Raw genomic sequence first — 22,112 nt, forward strand, 5'->3', positions numbered from 1 at the left:
CGTAACCTTTGTTATTTCCCGGATAGCTAGGCCGTGATGGAGGAGCATGTGACAGGGCTGCCATGGCACAGGCTGCTGCTTCCCGCAGCTTCCCGGGCACGGAGGTTGCCAGCCAGGGCCCCAGCTGTTTCTTAGCCCGGCCTGGGAGGCTGCCCAGAGGGGTCCCCGGGAAAGCTCAGCGGAGGAGGGATCCTAGGCCGTCCTGGGAGATGGGGGGCTGGGGTGTGTCACACGATGTGGCCTCCAGCTTCTTGTGGGAAATACCTCCAGCCAGACCACCTGCAGGGATTGAAGGGCTGCAGGCTGCCCGGGACGCTGGGGTTCAAAGGCGTGACGAGGCGTGGAGGGGGCGCGGGGAGCAGCGCCCAGGAGAGGAAGGGGAACGTTAACCGGAGTCTGAAATACCGGCGCCTCGGGCCGCTTGAGCGAACCAGGCAGGCGCCTGAATTATAGTATTTTGCCCAAGTTGGCAACAGCAGCGGTGTTGTTATAGTACAGTTGTTGAATGTTTTTCTCCCCAGGGTGAAATCCAAAGTGTTTGTGTGAGAGTAACAACGTTGGTGAGTGTCTTGCCCCTCAGGGCCGGCCCGTCTCCTGCCTGGGGTCTGGCGTGAAGTCGGGAAGGCGAGCTGCGCAGCTGCCCGGGTGCCCTGCGGGTGTCCGCGCTGGGCAGGTGGCAGAGGCCTCTGGGAAACGTGGCAGGACGGCCCTCGCTCCTGGAGCCCGGCGCCGCGCCTCCCCCTGCTCTCAGCCCCGTCACCCTTCCAAGGCCCTGGGAGGGGCTCAGGCAGCATGTTCAGATCGTCATGTATTTTATAAAATTATCAAAAGTAAGACAGTTTTAACCGCGTTGGTTAAGACTGCTGTGGGTTCTCCTCCAGCTTTCCCTTCATCATTCTTTCCTTTTGGCTGGGGGAAGGGGTTGAAGGTGGGGCTTTTGGACTAGACATGGGCATTTTAGGATCTGGATGAAGTGGAAGTTGAAATTTAGCTTGGGTCAGTGGAACCTATATATAGTATATGTACACACATACATATATTTCATATATAGTATAGACATTAGGTATGGTGTATATATTACACATGTAAATACCACATATACTAGGCATGTATGTGCTGTACATATGCATAAATATACTATTTGGTATATGTATCACATGCATATATAGTACATGTAGAGTTTATATCCACACATAAACATATTTCTTTTTTTTTTCTTATGTATAGTGGAAGTGACTTGCAGAAGCACAAGTCATCGAATCAAAGATTATTTATGAATGCTGAGGACACAGAAACACTTGTAATGCCCTGAAGTATTACAGACTGTACATGAAAGAAATTTGATAGTGGTTTCCCCAAATTGGACCACCATCCTAAAGTTTACGTGGCATTACATAAATGATGACTTGTGAACTTGAAGGAAACTCTAAAAAATTATTGCTAATAATAAATATATTTCAATTAACTTGCTAGAGGGGATATTGGAGTTTCTCATCTCATAAAAAAATGATGCTGCAAAGTCATTGTCATGAAGAGGTAATCAAGGGAATGCAGCCAGGCAGGTAGGGGGAAATATTGTCGGGAAGATAATTAATAACAGCTATTTTTCTGGATTGCACAATGTTTGTGTTACTCGTAGGCTGTTAGAAATTTGTTATTTGTAGTGATTTTGTTTTCCATTTCAAATAAATAGTCTCTCTTCTATGTTTGTACTCTTTTCCCCAAAGAATGTTTAAGCTTCAGGCTGCACAACGCTCAGACCTGCTCCTGGGACGGGAATGTTATTATTACCTTGTTACAGATGAGGAAATTGAAACTCCAAGAGGTTAAGTGGCTTGTCCAAGGTGACATGGTCATGGGCCGGGCTCGAAGATGCTCATCGCCCAAACCTGGTGTGGCCCTCACAGGGGCCGTGAGCGGGATGCGTTCTTGCTTCTCTGCGTTGGTGGTGTTGTGGCCGCCCTTTGTAGGCAGCTACTACTTCGGGAAGCACCCCTCTGTGTCCTAGTGTGCGGGGAGCTTTTTCACCTGGCTTCAGGTGAGTCAGCTCCTGGGGGCAAGTTGTGCAGTCCTGCCTGAGGCTGTCCTCCCCTGAAACTCAGGCTGCCATTTCTCACTCCTTTCACTCTGTCCCCGCTCTTACCTGTCAGGTTGGGGCTCCCCCTGTTGAGAGAAGGTCCCGTGGCCTCTGGGGAGGCTGGGTTAGAGAAGAAAACAACATCACACTGATGTGGCCCTGAAATGCTGTTGATGGAGACGGGGCAGAGGACAGCTGGGTCAGGCATCCCTCATCTTTTCACAGCTCTTCCCTCCAACAGCCCCTGACATCGCAACTGGCGATTGCCACCGGGTTTTCTAGAACCGTATCCACTTCCTCTCTCACTGTGCAGTTCTCTCAAGAATGAGTTGCGTGGTATATAAATTGTTGGCATTTTGGGGTGGGCCCTAATTGTCTTGCATCCTCTAAGTCAATGAAAAAAATATACAGCAGCGTAGCTTCAATGTTTGCTATTTTGGCTTCCTTTTGCCCATTTCGGTCATTATTGAGGTCAGAGGGTTGAAAAATCTGCATGTATCCACTCTCCTTTTCACTAATGCTGGTTTTGATTCTGATTTGTGCGTTTTTACTTTCTCTGAAATCCTGTATTAACCCACAGATCTGTCATCCAATACTGTTGTTTTTGCATCTTATATTGGTGTCTCTTTGTAGCTTTCTCTTCTTTTCATGAAGGGCTGGGTCTCTGCATCCTACTGAGGATACTGAAGATTTTTAAAAACATCTTCAGGTTCCTGTAGTAGGTCGGTTTTAGAGGTCTTCTGTTTAAGTTTCCGTGATGATTTTTTTGCTTTTGCTTTTCTGTTCATACTTTAAAAACTCACAATAGTTTTTATTTTTTTCCTGAAGATTCTATTTTTTGACTGTAGGTAGGAGATGGCAAGGATGAGACACTCCGAGTGGGTAAAACAGGTCTTATTTATTACAGAGGGCCAGTGGCACAGCTTCCTACTTGTTAGACCCTATTCAGAACTTCGGTGTTGACAGTGTGGAAGGAACACCTGGTCTACCTGGTTAGTTCCAGGCAGATATGGTTCGCCATCCCCCTCAAATTACAACAAAGGTTATCTGCCATTTGCATTGTAAAATCCGTTTCAGTATTCTCCAGATGCCAGTGATAGTTTTATTGTGAGTCCTTGTTTTCATTTCTGTTGGAAGTTTCACGTTTTCCAGTGTGTCCATAGGCATTGCAGTGATTTTCTGAGACAGACTGTCAGGAGCTTCCAGCCAGATGCATGGAACATGACTTGGCCAAGGTCATGTGGCCAGTTGGTGGCAGAGCCGGGTGTGTAATTCAGAGCTCCTTTCTCCCAGGCAAATCTTCAATCTTCAAGACCACCTGCTGCTCTTGTCCTGTCAGGACCTGAGCTATGATGTGATTTAGCAAGTGGTGGCTTTGTTAGAAGTTCATTTCTGTTCCAGAGAGTTTTAGCCTGAGGTAGAGTCACGCTGGTAGGGGCTGCACTCACAGGATCATATGTGAGGGCCTTTGTAGATTGAAAAAAAATGTGCATGGAGCTAAAAGTTGCTGAGTGCTTGTTCCAAAGAGAGAAAAGTGTTTATGTGTCCTGGCCACGAATTCCTAGGCATGGGGGAGTAGGAGGGAGGTGAGGTGGCTTGGAGGTCCTGGGTCTGTTTTTTGTGCTTAGGAATCTTTTTTTTTTTTTTTTTTTTAATGTGTTTTTATTGATTTTTAGAGAGAGAGGGAGGGAGAGTGTAGAGAGATAGAAACATCGATGAGAGAGAAGCATTATTGATCGCCTCCCTCCTGCACGCCTCCTACTGGAGATTGAGCCCACAACCCGGGCCTGTGCCCTGACCAGGAATTGAACTGGTGTCTTCTTGGTTCCTGGGTAGACTCTCAACTGCTGAGTCACACCAGCCCCGCTGTGCTTAGGAATCTTAATGAGTGCCCTGCCAACTCTTTTTGAAATGGTCATCAGAGGCTGCTTCCTTAATTATTAGGACAGTGCCCACTTCCCATTTGTGGTGCCTCTGTCTTGGTGAGATGTATCCAAAGTGTCACTTGGGAGAAAGACTGGACAGGCTTAATGATTTAACACGGTGGCCTGCTAGCAAAGCTCTCATTGAAGCTGCCCACGGCACCATCTCCATCCCTGAGACCTGAAAACACACTGGATCCACCATTCCTTTTGGACTGACCAGTCCTGGCATCCTGGTCATTTGAGCTCTAGCTGAGTTGAGGCTCCTTTATACTCTGACCTTAAAAAGCCTTCACTGCACATTTTTATAAGTTATTATTTACAATTTTTAAAAAATATATATCTTTATTGATTTCAGACAGAGGAAGGGAGAGGGAGAGACAGAGATAGAAACATCAATGATGAGAGAGTCATTGATCGAGCCCACAACCCAGGCATGTGCCCTGACCGGGAATCGAACCCCGATCGCCTGGATCCTAGGTCGACGCTCAACCCCTGAGCCACGCCCGGCTGGGCTTATTTACATTTTTAAAAAATGAATTTATTGGGGGTGATATTGGCTAATAAAATTCTATAGGTTTCAGGAATATAATTCTACAATACATCATCCGTATGTTGCACTGTGTGATCACCACCCTGAGTCAAGTCTCCTTCCATTATTATCTATCCCCCCTTTACCCTCTTTTACCTCCCCTCGTTCCCTTTCCATTCCCCATTTAATGCTCATTTAACAGGTAGCTGAAGCCCGGCTGGCAACCACAGACAGATTTGCAATGCTTACCTGTTCTGAGGGAGTTTTCACACCACCTGTGCTTATTATGATACTACTCAGACCTCAGTAAATATTTTATCTACACAATTACCAGTTTGGTGATTTATATAATGCTGGATGCTGTTACTGAGTTTAATTGACTACATGGAACCCTAATTTTTACTTCATGTAATTAAATGTTAATATACTTATAAGCACTGAGTCCATAAACCAGTATCTGTTAACCAGTCCTAAAAGTTTCTTAGGCTTCTGTGTGCATGGCCCTGAGGAAAGGGAACAGAATCAGAATCCACAAACCCAGGGGACCTGGACCGGACTCTTACCTCGCTGGAGTCTCAGGGTCTTCATCTTGAACGTGAGCATGAGTAACTCCTGCGTCCTAGGAGGTGGTTATGGTTGAGTGAGATTCTGTGGACGGCGGGCCTGACGGGAGGCAGAGAATGCCACTCAGTAAGATCACTGTCTGTGTTCACCTCCTGGATTTGTTTATCGAGTGCCTAGCGCGTGGTTACCAGCCGAGGCGGGGACCTTACCTGCTTTATTTCCCTCCGTGTGTTCACGGTCAGGTCCCCGTCCTAGACCGTGAGGCCCCCGAAGGAGGGGGACACGGCCCTTGTTAACCCCGCTCTGTCTCTGGTGCCTGGAGTAAGTCTGGCTCACCGTACACACTCAGTATAAGACTCACGCGTGACATCCAAGCTTGGGGACACGCGCCAAACTGGAGGAGCTGACTGGTTTTTCATGCAACAGACATTCTGATTGATACAGTCGTGGGGGCCTGTGCTTTGGGGTCGAGCTGAAAGTAATTCTGTCCCTGACTCTGCCCTTTGCAAGCCGTGTCACCTTGAGGAGGTAGGCTATTTAGCTCCTCTGAGCCTGGGTTCCAACCTCGCAAAAGCCGCGTTGAACCCCGAAGGGTGCTGACGGGGCTGCGGGAAGGGGAGGCGGTGCTGTGGGTGCCTGGATTGTTCACTTACCCAGTGGGCCACTGGCTGGCTTTTCCCCCAGTGGGACTCGGGGAGGCTTTAAGTGACCTGAAGAACACGCTCCCAGGGATTTCTGATGATTTTGAAGTGATGATTACAAGGGTCCACTCCTCGCTGGCAGGGTGGGAGCACCTGGCTGAGGCCTCTCCTGAGGTTCTCTAAGCCGGGTCACTAATGGTGCCGAGGTCTGGCGTGGGGTCAGAGGGAGCCCCGTGCGGACTGTGGGGCTGCACATGACCTTGAGCCACCAGGTCAGTGAGTGGAGGCGTGGGAAGCTGGCCTTGTTGGCGTGTCCTGTCAACTGAGGCTCAGGACACGTGGCTGCTTCTCTTTCTCTCTGAAAAAATTATGTGTTAAAAATAATTCACTTTCAGAAGAAGAGGTTTTTAGAAAGTCAGATATTTCTATAGCAGAAGCAACATTACTGATCACTTAGGTGGTATGGCCCAGGGACTAAAAATGTTGTGTTTGGAGCAGGACAGCCTCGGTTCAGATCCCAAACCAGCTAATTCCTCACTGTGAGATTTGGGGCAAGTTATTAAACTGGTTCTCAGTTTCATCATGCGAAAGTGGGATAGTAATAGTACTCACCGCATGGGGCTCTTTGAGGATTAACTGAGATAATCCGTATGGCTTAGCACAATGCACAGCATGCAGTAAGCACTCAGTAAATGCCAGCTGCTGTCATTATTGTCCCCACTTTACAGATGAGGAAATAGAGGCTCTGAGGTTACTCTGATCCACCCAAGGTCACAAAGAAAGTGCCAGAACCAAACCGTGCATTACCTTCAGATGCCAAGTCTGACACTTTACCACACTTTGACGATGAGGCATTGATTGAGTTTCCCTTTAGCTCTCAAGCATCAAGTGCCAGGCTCCTTGTCGAGTCTTGAGGATTCAGTGGCAAAGAAAGTGGGCATATATTTCCTCCCCTTGTGGACTTAGACTGGTGGTGGGAAGACCAAAAAAAAAAAAAGTAAGTAAATAAACTACTATAGAGTTACTGGGGAGCTCAGCAATACCCCCAGGGAGCAGAGCAGCAAGGTAGTGAGATAGAGAAGTGGAGGAGGGGGGAGGCTAATTCCCACAGAATGTTCAGAGGCTTCTCTGAGGTGGCGGCGTTTGGTCTTTGATGTGGCAGGTGCCCAGAGCCAGCCATGGGAAGCCACATGCAACTCAAGTGCAAGAGCATTCCAGGCCTGGGGAACAGCAGTGCAAGGACCCCGAGGCCATCCAGAGCTTGCCTTGGGCCACAGAGGCCTTCCCAACATGGGCACAGCTCCTGCCAGAAACCAGTGTAAAGCCCATTCCTGTGTGTAGAGGAAAGTTTGCTCACCTTTCCCCAACAGATCTAAAGTTTCCCTGAGACGGGTTATGACCTGTGGCCATCCCTTTCTTTCATTGCTCCCTCAGAACTAAAGATAAAAAGGTGCTGCCGTTGCCTGAGAGAAGATGAAAGATGCTATTCTGGCTTCGGAGTGGGCAGAGCTCTGGCCCGGGGCCAGGAGAGCTGGGTTCTGTCCCAGCCCTGCACCCCTTTCTTGGCAGCCTTGCCCTTTTCATGCCTGTTTCCCCACCTGTAAAATAAGGAGCTGGGCCAGATGACCCCTTCCCTCTTCAGACGTGGTGCAGCAGCTAAATCCCTGAATCTGCTCCTGGGCTGTTTTTTTGGGGTGGAGAAGAAAAGACTCTCCGTTGGGTGGGGCTGCTTTTCAGGCTGGTGGGCTCTCCAGCTGGACTCCAAATTGAGCCATCTCCTCTGTCCCCCATCCTCTGCCTGGCCAGATGAAGCTGGGGGTGACCCCGCACAGGCCCCCTCCTTCGCTCCTTCCTGCCGGTCACAGTGCAGGGCATCACGTGCGAGGTTCCTGGGGCAGAGCAGCCGGCTCTCCTTCGAGCCTCCGCTCTGGGTCTGCACGAGGCGTGGTCAGGGCCTGGGAGGGTGGGCCGGGTGAGAAGACAGAAGTCTGCCTGCCACACCCCACTGCGCTCTCTTCTTGTCCGACATCCAGATGTAACCTGGGGAAGGACACAGTCGCCGTCTCATAGGGTGTCAGAGATCCGAGTGCCCTTTGAGCAGGTCTAAGTTATTGCCTCCTGTTGTGCGGGGGAAATCTCTGGCCTGAGAGGTTAGTTGACTTGCCCAAGGTCACACAGCAGTGAGTAGTGAATGAAGCTGGGATATTTAGTGTAGATCAGTAGCTTATCACCAAAGGCACTGCTGATCCATGCAGGATATGATGGACCAACTCAGAGAGTTTCTTTAAATCTTTTGTTTTTGAGTTTATATAACCTGAACACTTAGAGCATAGCTCTCTTTCCCATTGCTAATTTATACCTTGGGATTTGATATTAATTTAACAAACCTTATTTAGCACCTACTATGTGCCAGGAACTATTCTAAGTCTTTACAAATATTAGATGTACCCAATCTTTATAAAACCCCCAAGGTACAGGCACTAATATTATCCATGTTTTACAGATGGGGAAATTGAGGAACATAGAAGTTAAATGACTTAACCAAGGTCACACAGTTAAAAAAAATAGACAGCTGGGATGCTGACCCTAGAATGGCCACACTTTAACCCCTACCATTGCTGTGTCTCACTGGGCAAAGAAGGTCATCCACCATCCAAGATGGGCACACCCAAGGGCCGCTCACCAACTTGAACTTCCTAGTTCACAGTTGGAAAAGCTGGAGCCTGGCAGGGTCCCGAGAGCACTGGATCGGGTTCCAGGACGTCGCTGTTTCTGTTAGCCCTGGCCTTTCCCGCTGCACGGCGCTGCCTTGGACATCGGAACAGGTCTCCGGCCGGAAGACACCCAGCAGCAAGTTCGTTATTCCCCCCGAAGTCCCGTTGCTGACTTCCACCTTTGTTGTTTCCATTCCTGGATTTATTATAATCCGCCGAATTAACCTGCGTTGCCTCGTGGAGTCTCTGGGAGAGGGCACCACTGGAACAGATCAGACATTGTTCTCCGGTCCTTGGGGAATGTCCGTACCATTGGAGAGACATCACCTTATTTATAACAAATTCACTGTTCAAAGAGGCTTAAAACAGATTTTTTTTCTTCTATTAGGACTATTGTTTCTATCTGTTGAGTCCATGAGTGTTTGACATTGGATGACTTTATAAAACATTCTACTAATTGGATTTGTTAAAGCAAATAAATCAAACACTAATTGGAACGTGCCCTGCCATTATTTTTGCTTACTGAATTAGATATAACGGTGCGAAGGCCTTCTTATCATATTTGTGCACTTATTTAAATACCCCCCTGGCATACACTTCTGCAAATTCAATTAGATATTCAGAAATGGAATTCAATTTATGCAAGGCTGGTTTGCATTCATTCGGGGGGCAGGACTCGCCTACCCGCGACAGGCTGCTCACGATTAATAAGCCCCACTTAGACGTGGCCCTGCCTTCAAAGCAGTCGTCGCCACGAGGGTGGAATCCCGATGATTTGGAGGTTGGAGAACTTGATCGTTAGAATGTGCGTGTCCACAGAACAGGAATGGCTTCACGGGCGTGTGACGTGTGTAGTCACACAGTGCATGGGACTTGAAAGGGCCCCTTGCTCTGCTATTGGACATCTTAATTTCTTAATTTTTTTTAAGCAAGAGGCTCACACTTTAGTTTTGCACTGAGTCCCACAGATTTTGTAGCTGAGATCTGCCCTGGTTCTCAGACCCCCTGGCTTAAGGAAGGAGTCCTTGGTTTGAGTCTTGGCTCTGCCCCTGATTGACGTTGGTGTTGAGTATGTCACTTGCTCCAGCCTTGGTTTCCTCGTCTGTGAAATGTGAAGACTGCTGGAGAACTCCTCACCATGGAGACAACGTGCTGTAATGTAGGTGAAGTGGTTATTTAAATCCAGGGAGCCGCTGTGTTTCTCTCTATCCCTTATCCTACCGGCCAAGAGTGTAGCTTCGGGGGACAGTGGGGGACGTGCTCCCCTCGACTTCCCAGAGGAAGGGAGACACATTCTACAGCTGAGAATTGGGAAGGAGGTGTCGAGAGCACATGATATCCAACACTCAAATGCTGAGACGAGGTACTTTTCTGTGACTGTTAAAATTGGAAATTTTTATGGCATTGAAGCGAAGGTCAGCAAGTACAGCCTGCAGGTCAGTCTGGGCCTTCGCTGGTTTGTGCTCAGCACATAGAGGCAGAATGGCTTTTCCATTTGAAATGGTCAGACAAATCAAAGAAGAATACTGCTTTGTGACATGTGAGCGACATATGCAATTCAAAGTGCAGTGTCAAAAAACCAAGTTTTATTAAACACAGCTCTGCCCGTTCCTTCTGTATGTTCACGGCTGTGTCCATGCCACAGCAGCACTGCTGAGCAGTAGTGACAGAGACTCAGTGGCCCACCGAGGTGGGCCGAATTCTAAATGGGCCCCTGAGTTTTCCAGCGCCTGGGACTTATATCCTGTGTAATTCCCATCCCTTGGACTGGACTGTGAGTAGGATAGAGTTCACTCCCGTCACTAGGTTATGTGAGTGACAAAGGTGAAGGAATTTTGCAGATGTGCTTAAGGTCCCAAATCAGTTGACTTCAGTGAATGAAAAAGGAGATGATCTTGGATGGGGCTGCCTGAATGAGATGAGTCCTTTCAAGGGGCTTCACCTGCCCAAAGGAAGGGATTTGAGACATGAGAGGGCTTATGGCAAGGACAGTGGGTGTCTGCTAGGGGCCGAGAGTGGCCTCTGGGTGACAGCGAGTCAGAGAGCAGGGACCTCAATCCTATAACTACAAGGAACTGAATTTGATCAAATACCACATGAGCACAAATGAGGACCCACACTCCAGAAAGGAATGCAGTTCCCCTACGCCCTGACTTCAGCCTTGTGAGGCCCCGGGAAGAGAGCCCGCCCCAGCCTTGCCTGGATTTCTGACCTGCAGAAACCATGAGATAGGAACTGGGTATTGCTTTAAGCCCTAAGTTTGTGGTTATTTGTTGGCTAACAACAGGAAGCCAGGACACCCACACGGTGGAAGTATTTACTCTCTGGCTTCTGATGGGAAATGTTTGCCAACCCCCGAGTCAGAAAACAATACTGGTCATTTCTATGACATCTCCCTCTCTGGGGCCCTCTAACCATTCAGTCCTGCCGTGTCTTGACTCTGTCTGAATAGCTCCCAAGTGTGAGCTCTTTACACGTCGGGGACGACTAGGTGAGACCTGACTCCCCCAGGTTAATAACTTATATAAATTTCAGGTGTATGGCTTTAGAGTGTGGCATCTCTGTGTATCATGTGCTCACCACCTGAAGCCTAGTCTCCCTCAGTCACCATATATTTGACCCCTCCACCCTGTTCATCCCCCCAGCCCCTTCCCCTCTGCCAGCCACCATTCTGTTGTCTGTGTCTGTCAGTTTGTTTTTGTCTGTTTTGTTTGTTCGTTTGTTGTTCCTTGTTTTACATCCCACATGTGTGTGAAATCATAAAGTTCTTGTCCTTTGTCATTTGACTCCTATCACTTGGCCTAATACTCTCAGGATCCATCCATGTTGTTACAAATGGCAACATTGCATCTTTTTTTTTTGTGACTGAGAGGTATCACTGTTCTTATTGCTGAAGGTGACGTCACTCTTTTTTCTTGAGATCTCCAGCTGGGCATGTCCCTTAGGAGCTCTGATGACAAGTTTGCTTGTGTAAAATGCAGAGAGCAGTGCTTCTCCCTTAGAGCAGGGGTTGGCAAACTGCGACCCCCTGGGTAAAATCGGGCCGGCCGCCTGCTTTTATAAATAAAGTTTTATTGGCACACAGCCACATCCATTTGTTTACCTATTGTCTCTGGCTGCTTTTATGCTGTAACAGCAGAGTTGAGTAGTTGTGACAGAGATTGTGTGGCCGCAAATCTGAAAGCATTTACCATCTGACCCTTTCCATAAAAATTATGTTGACCCCTGTCTTAGTAGTGGTGGTTGAACTTCCTCCATTTATACGCACACATATATAAACACATGCTTATATAGCTCAAGTACGGTACCTGACAGAGCAGAAGCCCAACAAATCTTTAGCTCCTCTTCTGCACTTAATTCTGTTCAAGAATACACAGGATTGTATCAGAAATGCAGAGGCGGGCACACTTATACTTTTATTGAATTCTGTTCCTCTCTCATTTTCAAAAGAAGGGCTTATGTTTTAAAAAATTCTGATTGGCACTATAAACTTTATTTATGCTTTAATGTATCCTAAAGTATGTGGCCTGCACTATTTTTACTTCCCTTACAGATGCTGATATGCTATACATTACTAAACCCAAATGGATTTTCAAAATCCAATTTCCTGGCTACAGTTTTCCATCTCTCTGTTGACTTTTTATGCTTGACTCACATCAGAGCATCTGGGGCCTTTGGCACATTTTGACTTTAACCTGTCCAGTTAAATAGCTCCTCTGTCTGGGTGCAGAGAGGTAGTGCTGGGTCCTTGGCGTGTGACTGCATTGCCCTGTTTTCCCTCAGTTATGTGGATCTTCCCCAAACCAGGACCTGTGATCTAGACACTGAGCCCATTTCCCAAGGTGGGAGTAGGTTTAGGAGGGTTTTGATTTCCAACCAAATGATCGTGATGGGTTTGACATCAGTTAAGTGGGGCTGCTTACTCTTTAAAACTGAATGAGGTGAGCAACCAAAAAGGGTCTTTTGGGGAATCTCTTCCACTATAAATCTTCTGCAAGTAGCCTGCCACAAACATCTGCAGAGGTGGCAGGTGTTGATGGCAGGCTACTTTCTGTCAGGTGTTATGGCCCCAAGGAATTGCACTGAGACAGATAAACATACTTTTTGAAAGAGCAAGAAGAGCTGCAGTGAGACTCGGGATCACGGGTTTGAATATTTTGTACTGTGGGTCCTGGCTTCTCCTTTCTTCTTTTCCTGTGGCTTTCAGTAGCTGGTCCTTGGGCTGGTGGCATGGCTCTGCATCTCTGTGGCACCTGCAAGGCCCCAGTCCTCTCTCAGTCTCTGGAATCCTTAATCTTTGCCACTGGAAAGTTCCTTAGTGATTATCTTGTCCAGCCCCTTGCCTTGCACACCTGAAGATGAAGGCCCAGAAATGAGAAGGGATACATGCCAAGGGTCTGTACCCAGATGGCAGGCTGGACTGCTGCCAGGGAGTATAATCTGAAGCTCATAGACACTCTATTTCTCAATCTGTTGGTTGAGAAGAAGAAAATTCAGGGAGGATTACTTAAAAAATATTTATTAAGTATATTTTCTCTCCCAGGAAGCTTTTAAAACTTATCTCTGGGTCAAACCAAACCAAAAGGAAACAGATTTCTAGGCTGCATCATTTTGGTCCCCAATGAGTTGCTTTTCCAAAATTATGTGTTTGGGTGATGCTATCAGTTTATATTGAGAATGATTCTGAGAGATCCTCTCGTGAAGCTGGCCATGCACCCTTGTTGTTGGATGCTGTTTCTGGATGTTGTTGGATGGTGTTCATTACAGGTGGGATTTCTGTTACCAGAACCTCTGTGGAGAAGTTCTTGTGGAATCTAAACAGCTGGAATGGTTGCTATTTTCCTGAGCAATTTGGGTTTTATTGTGTGAACACAGAGTGTACAGTATCCAAACAGATTTCCCTTTTTCTTTTGGCCATCGGAAGGTCAGAGTTAAATATGTAACTGCCTTTTAGCAGGTGGACATGTAGGAAATTGCAGCACGGACTTGCAGCCCTTTCCTTCTGTCCTGCTTTTCTTTGTTTTCCTGGTCTCAGTGTGCTTTTTGCTAACATGCTCTATTTCCTGCTTCTGTGTTTATTAGACCACTTAGACAGCGTCCTTTGACTGGACTTTATGCTCTCCGTGTACACAAAGCATGGGGCTGCTACACGGTCATCTTTCCCAGGAGTTCCATGGAAAAGTCATAAAGGGGGTTTGGACATACGTGTGAGAAAGTGCAGGGTGGGGGCCTATTTCTAGATATTCTTCTGTAGGGAGGGACACTGAGGTCCCCTATGGGATGGCAAATTCTGAAAGAGTGGGATAGAACCCCCAGGTGGCCTGACTGTCCCAAAGAAAGAGTAGCTTAAGATAGAGAGGCTGCTTTGGACTCCACTAAGCCAGCTCCTAGCAGGAGGCAAGAGAGGCCTGTGGTCTGAAAATAGGAGTTGGGTCCCTGGGGTCTCAGGCCTGCTGCTGTGGGACCCCAGGATCAAAGAGCAGACTGTTAGAAAGGAAAGGCGTTTGCTCACTGGCTGAAGGTTGAAGTGGCCACTAGAGCTCTGCAGGTGGAGGCAGCAAGGCACCCAGGGCGTGGCTGTGAAAAGTGGCTGTGATATGTCCCCTTAGAGTGCTGGGACCTATCAACTCTCAGCTCAGGGGTGGCCGAGTAGGCCACCTACCATTGGCCAAGGCCTGGAGGCGAGGAGTGGACAACTGACCCAGTAGACTAGGGACAAATTATTAATGTAACCTTGCTTGGGATCTGTAAGCTGGGATGCCCAGCGGTATAGCTGTGAGCCCTCTAAATCTTGTCTAGAAGAGGCAGAGAATTCGTTTACTTAGACCATAAGTTAAAATTTATTGATAACCTCCTCTTTGAGCTTTGACACACACCTCTATGAAAGTGTTTTCTGCATTGCACCTTAAGGTATGTTGCTGGGTTGTCTTTCCCTAAACTCTGCAAACTTTTTGAGGGTAAGAATCATATCTGTTTATTCTGTGCCCCTTTGTTAACTGTTTCTAGAATAAGTAAGGGAGTGGATTCAAATGAGAGAGACACAACCACCCAGAAGTTCTTTATCTTTCTGCTCTCCTCTCATCACCTTTTAAGTGAAAGGTTTGGTCCTTGGTCTGGGGGAGTACATTCTCTTTGATCTAGAGAGAGCATAGATTCTGTGGTTAGGTTGCAATGGATTTAAACCTAGCTCCAACACTTCCCTTTTCTGTGACCTGAACAGGTCACTTAACACTTCAATGCATTAATTACCTTTATTAAAGTAGGGATAAAAATCTACCTCATAAAGTTGTGAGAATTAAGTGAGAGCAAATAAGATGGCATATGCAACCAGTGCCTAGTGTATTCCCTGGCATGGAGCAAATGCACTAGAGAGCATATTCCTTATGTTAGTCAGGATGGACAAGGCTCTGCTGTGGTAACAGCTAACCCCTAAGATGTCAGTGGTGTGAGAAAAGCTGGTATTTTGCTCTTGAAAAGCTGAATGCCAATATTACCGCTTGGGTGACTCTTTGGGTGGCCATCCTCCAATGAGTGTCTCAGGGAGCTACATATTTTTCTTCCTTTGATGCCACCACCTTCAACAACAGCTGTGAAGGTCCTCGCAGCTTGGGCAGGTGAGAAGGGATGCTTTTTATGGGCTAGTCCTGCAAATGGTGGATATCGGTTTGTTACATGTTTCCAGGGTTTATCACGTGGTCTTCCCCAGATGCAAGGTGGCCTGGACACACAGTGTTCTTGTGCACACGAGAGAGAAGACCCAAACAGAGTGCTGAACACATAGCGCTGTCTTGGCCACACTTTTCCATCTCTAGCCCTGGAGGCTGACCTCAGCTTAGGATTGATTCTCAGTCAGCAATTCCCAGGAACACTTGAGATGCTGCAGGCTGCCCTTGCTTATCAATTCCAGTGTGTCGGGATCTGCTGTCGATGCTGTTGACCTGATTCATTTGTCTCCCACAGGCTGGGCTCCAGCAGGGCGATTACAGTTTAGGGAAAAGAGGTTGACCCTCTTAGAGCCACTGCAGCTGCTGCTGCTATGTTTTATACATTTTAGATGCAGTGTCTTGTTTTCATCTCTGGGACATTCATTCTGCTATTCTGGTTGCAGCAAGTTTCTAGAAGAGATTTGGGAGGATTGTTTGGAATTTGTCAGGTAGGCAGTGTGGGGAAGGAGCTTTCTAGGTTCGAGGGGCAAGTATGAGACTTGGAAGAGGAGCTCTAGCTGGGGGACTGGTATGGGCTCATGGTTCCTCACGTGTAGTTGGCCTGTGTCAGGCATCCCATGAACATGTATTGGTTCATTCATTCAATGTTTATTAAGCCCCTACTATGTGCCAGAACCATTCCCACTCTACCATCTAGTGGAAGCTGGTTGATTGCCTCCCTCCTTGCCTTTCCAAGGTCATCCTTCCCCACTGTATCTGGGGTGAAGTCTCCTCTGTCATCTGTTCCTAACCTTCCCTCTGGTCTCCTGGGCCTCCCATCCTCACCTGCTGACCCATGTCAATCCACACTGGTCATTGCCCTTCTTTCCTCAGTTCCCCGAAGCACCAGTGACATGTGGCTGTGGTGTGCAGAGGGACATCACAGAACAGGACAGGGACCTGTTTCCCATTCAAGGTCAGACAGGCTTCCTGGGCCATTCGGACTCAGCAGTCTGTCGCCCACCCGCCACAGCCTTCCTGGCACACGCTGAGACACGTGGTTACTCACTAGCTTCTTCTTGACCGTGAGCCTGTCTGGTTAAGTTGATCACGGTAGCATGCCTCTTCTGTGACCCATCGTATAGCTAGGACCTAGTACTCTGCTAGATCTACGCTAAGTGCCCAATTAAAGAATTGTTAAATTATTGAAGGAACAAATGAAAGCACATAGATATTTTAGTTCCTACTGATGCATCAGCCAGTTCCCATCACAGGAGACTTCTCACTAGCCATCGCCTTCTGTAGGTTTCTGCTTCCATGGTGCTCCTCGGACCTCTCCCTCCCTCTCCTTTCCTTCTCTCTCTAGCTTTCTACATAAAACACCCCACATTGCTGTTACATTTTAGTGCAAAGCAGTTTAATACTCTGCTCACTTCCAAACCCCTGTGCTACCAAAAGGGTTCAGCCCTCCTTCGCCCACCCTGAGACGCATTGGGGTGCTAAACGCCAATCTTCTGGGTTCCCATACACAGCAGGGAAGGAAGGTGGACAAAGCTTGGACCTCACAGGCGTTCTTCAGCGGCGTCGTGACCAGATTCTGTACTGAATCTGTCGACAGGCCTCTCACGGCCACTGTGCAGAGGGAGTCCCTGGTGTGAGGTGCATCGAAGGGGTTTTTCCTTTGCAGCTGATGGAGACGATGGCAATATTGCCTGAGGATGCAGACACACGCCGGGGCTCGCTGGGACTGGTTTCTGTACATCCAGCAGAGCCGCGTTTGGATGGGTGGCAGGGACCTACTGGGTGTTTATGGTGATGTGATGAGATCTGAACACCATAGAGACAAGAAAGGGGCAGTGGAAAAGATGGGCTGGGGCGTGAACCCGGGTCTGGGGGACCAGTTGGAGGCTGCTGTAGGTCTCAGTCCAAGTGTTGCCTCTGACTCTGTGCATCCTGCCAGCTCACCTGGAATGTCCTTCCTCTTCCTCTCCAGCCCTGGAGGTGCTTGCACGACAGCAACTGTGGTTACAGCTTGGGCCTGGGGACCAGTGGGTTTACCTGGGAGCAGATCGGGGTTCACGGCCCTGATCAGTGCACCTCCTCCAGGATATTGTGGGCTCTTGTTTCTCTGGATGGACCAGCGTTTCCGATATTACCTGGATGGAAGAGTTTATAACCCAGAGCATGTGCTTAGTAAATAATTCTTGTCAAAATCGAATTGACACAGCTTATTGTAAAATGGTGGATGTCTTAGATTTTAAAGGGGAAAGCTTTAAACACTGTCAACATTGACTTTATTATCTGCCAGGCGCATGCTTGTCTAATTCTTCACATATTTGATTTTTACTTTATGAAAATGATTTTTCAAAAATTGCTTTTAGAGGGGAGGAGGTGGACATTGAGAACTTATTCTGTGCTGTTACTTTTTGTATGTTATTCCATTTCATCCTCATGATATTTCTGTCTGGTGATCTGTCCCTCTGTAATACAGGTGATGAAACTGAGATACAGGTGTACAGACTGCTGAGGCCCCTGGCCGATTCACCCAGCTTTGCAAAGCTGAGATGCGTGTCTAGTTTTGCTAGACTCCAAAGCCGGTGCTCTCTGCTGCCTCGCAGCATCTCTTTGTGCTGTGGGAAGCAGTTCGAGAGGCATGCCCCCGCATTCATTTCTTCCTACTTAAAATGAGCCGTAGCTGTTTACTTTCTCAGGAAGGAAGATTAAAATCAATGTAGCTAGCCTTATTAACTTTTTTAAATAGGGGGGACCTGCAGCTGCCAGAGCCTTTCCCGAGAGCACCAAAGCAAATATAAAAATCCAATTTGCTTGCCCCCCCCCTTTAATCTTCTCCAGAGTTTAAAATTCAAAGCTGTAAATGAAGAGCCAATGAGACGGGGTAACGAACCGAGCCCCAGACATGAGGATGTATTTACCCATATCTCTTTGTTTGCAGGCGGCTGTTCCTTTGACGAGCACTACAGCAACTGTGGTTACAGCGTGGCCCTGGGGACCAATGGGTTTACCTGGGAGCAGATTAACACGTGGGAGAAACCAATGCTGGACCCAGCTGTGCCCACAGGTAGGTGACCCATTGTGTTTGGGGCTGTGATGGGGATGGTATCTTTTATGATGACTCATGGGAAAGAACTTTCTGATGGGTTAAGTTGTCTGAGAGGGTAATACTTAACTTTGTTGGTAGTAAGTTCCCCGTCCCCAGAGGTATGCAAAGCAAGGCTGAGCAAACTCTTAAGAATGTGGTTAGAGTCATACGTTACCTAGATTCAGGAACCTTTGGGATTTCTTTTAGCTTTGAGATTTTAAGCTTTAGCCCTGGTGCACACACCATCGGCTCTCGCCTGGGTAACTGGAAGGTTTTCTAACAGGCTTCTTGGCTTCCTCTTTGACATTAATCCTCTCTCCACACTGAAGCCAAAGAGATTGTTCTAGAATATGGACCTATTCATGTTACCTCTTTCCTTTATTGTCCCCGCTTCTCTTTATTTAGAATCTTTCTGAGGCTTCCTATTGCCCTGAGAAAGAACACCAAAGCCCCACGGTGGCCTCCAAGGCCGGGCGTGGCGGGTCCTGCCCATACCTCCAGCCGCTGCACCATGTCCCATTGCCCCGAGCTCACTGCACACTGGCTTCTGTCAGTTTCCAGAACGTTTAATGCCCTTTTCTGCCTCAGAAACGCACGTAAGATCAGCAGTGTTCATGGACCCAGCTTCACATCACTGCCTGAGGGTGGCTCTCCCTGGATGCCCCAGTGAGGGCCAGCTCCCTGTGCCTGTTTCCATCGCCCCTGTGCGTTGCCTCAGTGACACGCGCCGTACTTGACGCCACTTGTTCGGTGCATGTTTTACCCCAGGTGAGAGCTCCGCGTGATAGGGACCGTGACAGTCCTGTTCGCAGCTCCGTCCCCAGCGCCTAATAGAGCACATCACGTGTCGTATGTGCGGAATAACACTTCTGTTGGATGGATGCCTACAGACGGGCAGAGAGTCTTTATCACGTGTTGTTTAAATGAAGGAATGAAACCATAAATGCCTTTCGCCCTCTATGAACTGATCACACATTTTTAGTCTTTGCTGCCAATCCTTCCATTTTACAGGTGGGAAAACCAAGGCTTGGGAAGCTCAGTGGCATTGCTGCATGTCCCACTGTGCCACTCTCTCCTCCCAAAGGGACAGCGCTGCCTTCTAATCTTAATTTCCCCATCCGCTCATTACGGCGGCGTGTCATCTCGTAAATATTGGATCGTGCTAATGCAGTCTCCGGAGCTTTGCTAAGCAGAGGCCTTGGCTAACGATCGCCGAAGTCGCTCTGCTGGTGGCTTTCAGTGGCGCGGTCCCGTGTGGGCGGGGGCATGAAAGCGAGTCTGGATCGGGCGGGATTGTTTGTTCTCTCTGGCAAAGGCTGAAGCCTGACTGTTTCTTCTGTACAGCGAGCAGCCTCCATCGCGTTGGAAATCGAGTTCGAGTCTATATTCAGGTGGCCCATAACCTTATACTGACCTGCTTCTGTGTGACAGGCTCTGTGTTGGACTCTGAGTAAAGGAGACCGTGTCACTCTTGCACTCATCCCTCCGGTGGCTTCCCCCGGCCTGTAGGAGGAAACCTGAACTCCTGGCCGTCGCCTGCATGGTCCTGGATGATCGAGTGTCTTCTCTGAGCCCCTTTTCTTCTCTCTCAAAATGCTGCAGACACACTGGTTATTTTTCGGTCCCTTGGGCATGTGGGTGCACCCCCGGCTCAGGACCCTGCCTGTGCTGTTCCCTCTCATTGGAAGTGTCCGCCACTCCTCACCTGGCCGGCTTCTTCGGGCCTCAGCTCGGAGAACTCCTTCGGGAGACGAGCCCTCGTTGGTCTAAAGAAAGGCTCCCTCGTTCTCACAGCATTTTCTCCTTTGCTTTCCAAGTCCTCAGTGTGGACACATTTACAGGCCAGCTTATTCCCATCCTCTGCCGTAGCCGAGTCATTCTGGGGCCCCCATCCCTCTGCCTCAGTTTCCTCATCTTTACCAGGGGAACCGGTGTGAGAGTAAAATGGGACGATGCCTTTGGGGGTGTGAAGAGTCCACACATAATAGGGCTTAATCAGTGCTGGTTCCCCTAAATTCTCTCTGAGTCTGTCTCAGCACCATGCCCCCTCCTTCAAGCTCACCTGCCACCAGGTGCTGCTTTCACAGGTGACCCTTCCAGCGGGAGGTCTGCCGTGGACCCCGAGGGACCCAGAGCGACTCTCCCATCCCCAGGATCCATGCTGCCCGGGGGCCGGAGCACCTCCTGCATCCCGGCTCCGTTCATTCCGCGTTACACACACAACCGCTGTTGCCCCTGTGGGACAGCCCGGGCTAGCATTCCAGCCTTCAGACCCGGTTCTCCCCCACACCTCATCTTTATTTTGGGGGCTTTCACAGGGGACTGGGGTTATTACATCCACTGACCTCCTCTGCAGGCCTCTGTCTTTTCCATGGAGCTAGCTGCAGCTACCACTGGTTCCTCGCCCTGCCTTCCCCGGCCTTGGCGTGGGTTTCCACATGTCCAGGCTGAGGTACAGCCCGGGGCCCCGCAGGAGGGTCTCTGGGGAGCTGAACGGAGATGCAGGTGCCGGAACTGTCATTTTAAAAGGGCTAAAGTCAGAGGTAATGAGGTTTGGGCGGTTTCCTTCTATTTCCTCCTAATGATTGTAGGAGATTATTTTAAGTGCTGGGATGAATTTGGATTGAATCTCAGGCTGAAAAACAGGTGCATAGGAAACACTGCATTTACATGAACTTGAATCTGACCCTGAACCCCCACGGAGTTGGGTGTTTTCAGTCATCATGCTCCCCCATCTCTGTGGGTCTACAGTGTCCTGGGGACTTAAGCAGGCCACTGTGGCTTTCTCTGAGAAGCTCACTGTCCCATTTCCTCTGGTTCCTTTGGGTCTCGCAATTGTGCTGCCTCTTTCTCAGGCCTGGAGCCCTTGTCCCAGGTCCAGCCAGCCCAGGTGCATCACCCAGCAGCCCTTCTGGCGTCTGCCCCTCCTCAAGTGTTGTCACTAAGAAGTGTGGGACCATCAGACGCATCTCTCCTCCTTCCCAGTGTGGGAGAACCTCCGCACTCACCTTCTCAGCCTTACAGGCACACCTGTCTTGTCTGAGGCCCCCAGCATAATCTCTTCAGTAAGCAGAATCTTAGAAAACCCCAGGCAGCTTCTTGTGTCCAGAAAAAATTTCTAGAGCAGAGAAATACCATCTTAGCTGGTTACCTGACTGGAAGGGGCAGGTACTGGGAAGAGCCCAGGGAGAGCTGACACACAGGCTGAGTTTGTACATGTCCGTTAACTTCCTCCAGCCCCATCTCTGTCTCCTCAAATATTACTATTAACAGACTGATGTGTTTTGAGAGAGAGAGAGAGGAGGAGGGAGACGGAGAGAATATATGCATGTGATAACAGTACCAATAATAGTAAGGAAGCAGTATTTATGTGGTGCTTATTACGTAGCATGTACTCTCCTAAGCACTTCAAATACATCAACTGATTTAATCCTTGCAACAGTACTCTATGTAGATACAGTTATCTGCATTTTACAAATTGGAGAACTGGAGGCACAAAAAGCGTGAATCACTTCCCAAGGTCATAGTTAGCGGATGGTGGAGCCCGGATTTGCCTGCAGGAAGTCCGGGTCCAGAGTCTGTGCTCCCCGCCACCTGTCTGGGGCCTCCTAGGAGTTTAGATGAGGACTAGGATCTTAGTTCCCGGACTGTGTCTCTGTTTAGATCTGGTTTTCCCCTCCCAGAGCCACGGATGCACCATGGTTTATTTAACTGATGCCCAACAAATGGCAATCGGCGAAGAAACGATAAACATCAAACCTTATCCCACACGCCCAAATAAAAGGCAAGGTCTTTTTTCTCCAAACAGCTCTTGGAAATGTTCTTACAAGACATCTCATATAATGGGATGGTCTTTTGTATACTTTGAACTACAAAATTAATTGAGGAAACTACATTAACCAGCAGTGACCTCAATCG

General features: G+C 48.5%; 1 protein-coding gene across 7 annotated transcripts in view; it reads left to right on the forward strand.

Moving 5' to 3' along the window:
• PTPRT (protein tyrosine phosphatase receptor type T) overlaps positions 1–22,112 on the forward strand; it is a gene marked incomplete at its 5' end in the record, with an annotated part of 804,541 nt that overhangs the window by 219,441 nt on the left and 562,988 nt on the right. For all 7 annotated transcript variants that reach the window (XM_081150334.1, XM_081150335.1, XM_081150338.1 and 4 more), the window contains one exon: positions 18,048–18,173. In XM_081150334.1, the coding sequence (XP_081006460.1) occupies positions 18,048–18,173 (126 nt within the window). The remainder of the gene's footprint in view (positions 1–18,047; positions 18,174–22,112) is intronic.

The sequence above is a fragment of the Miniopterus schreibersii genome, assembly GCF_964146895.1.
Source record: "Miniopterus schreibersii genome assembly, chromosome: 10".
NCBI lineage: Eukaryota > Metazoa > Chordata > Mammalia > Chiroptera > Miniopteridae > Miniopterus > Miniopterus schreibersii.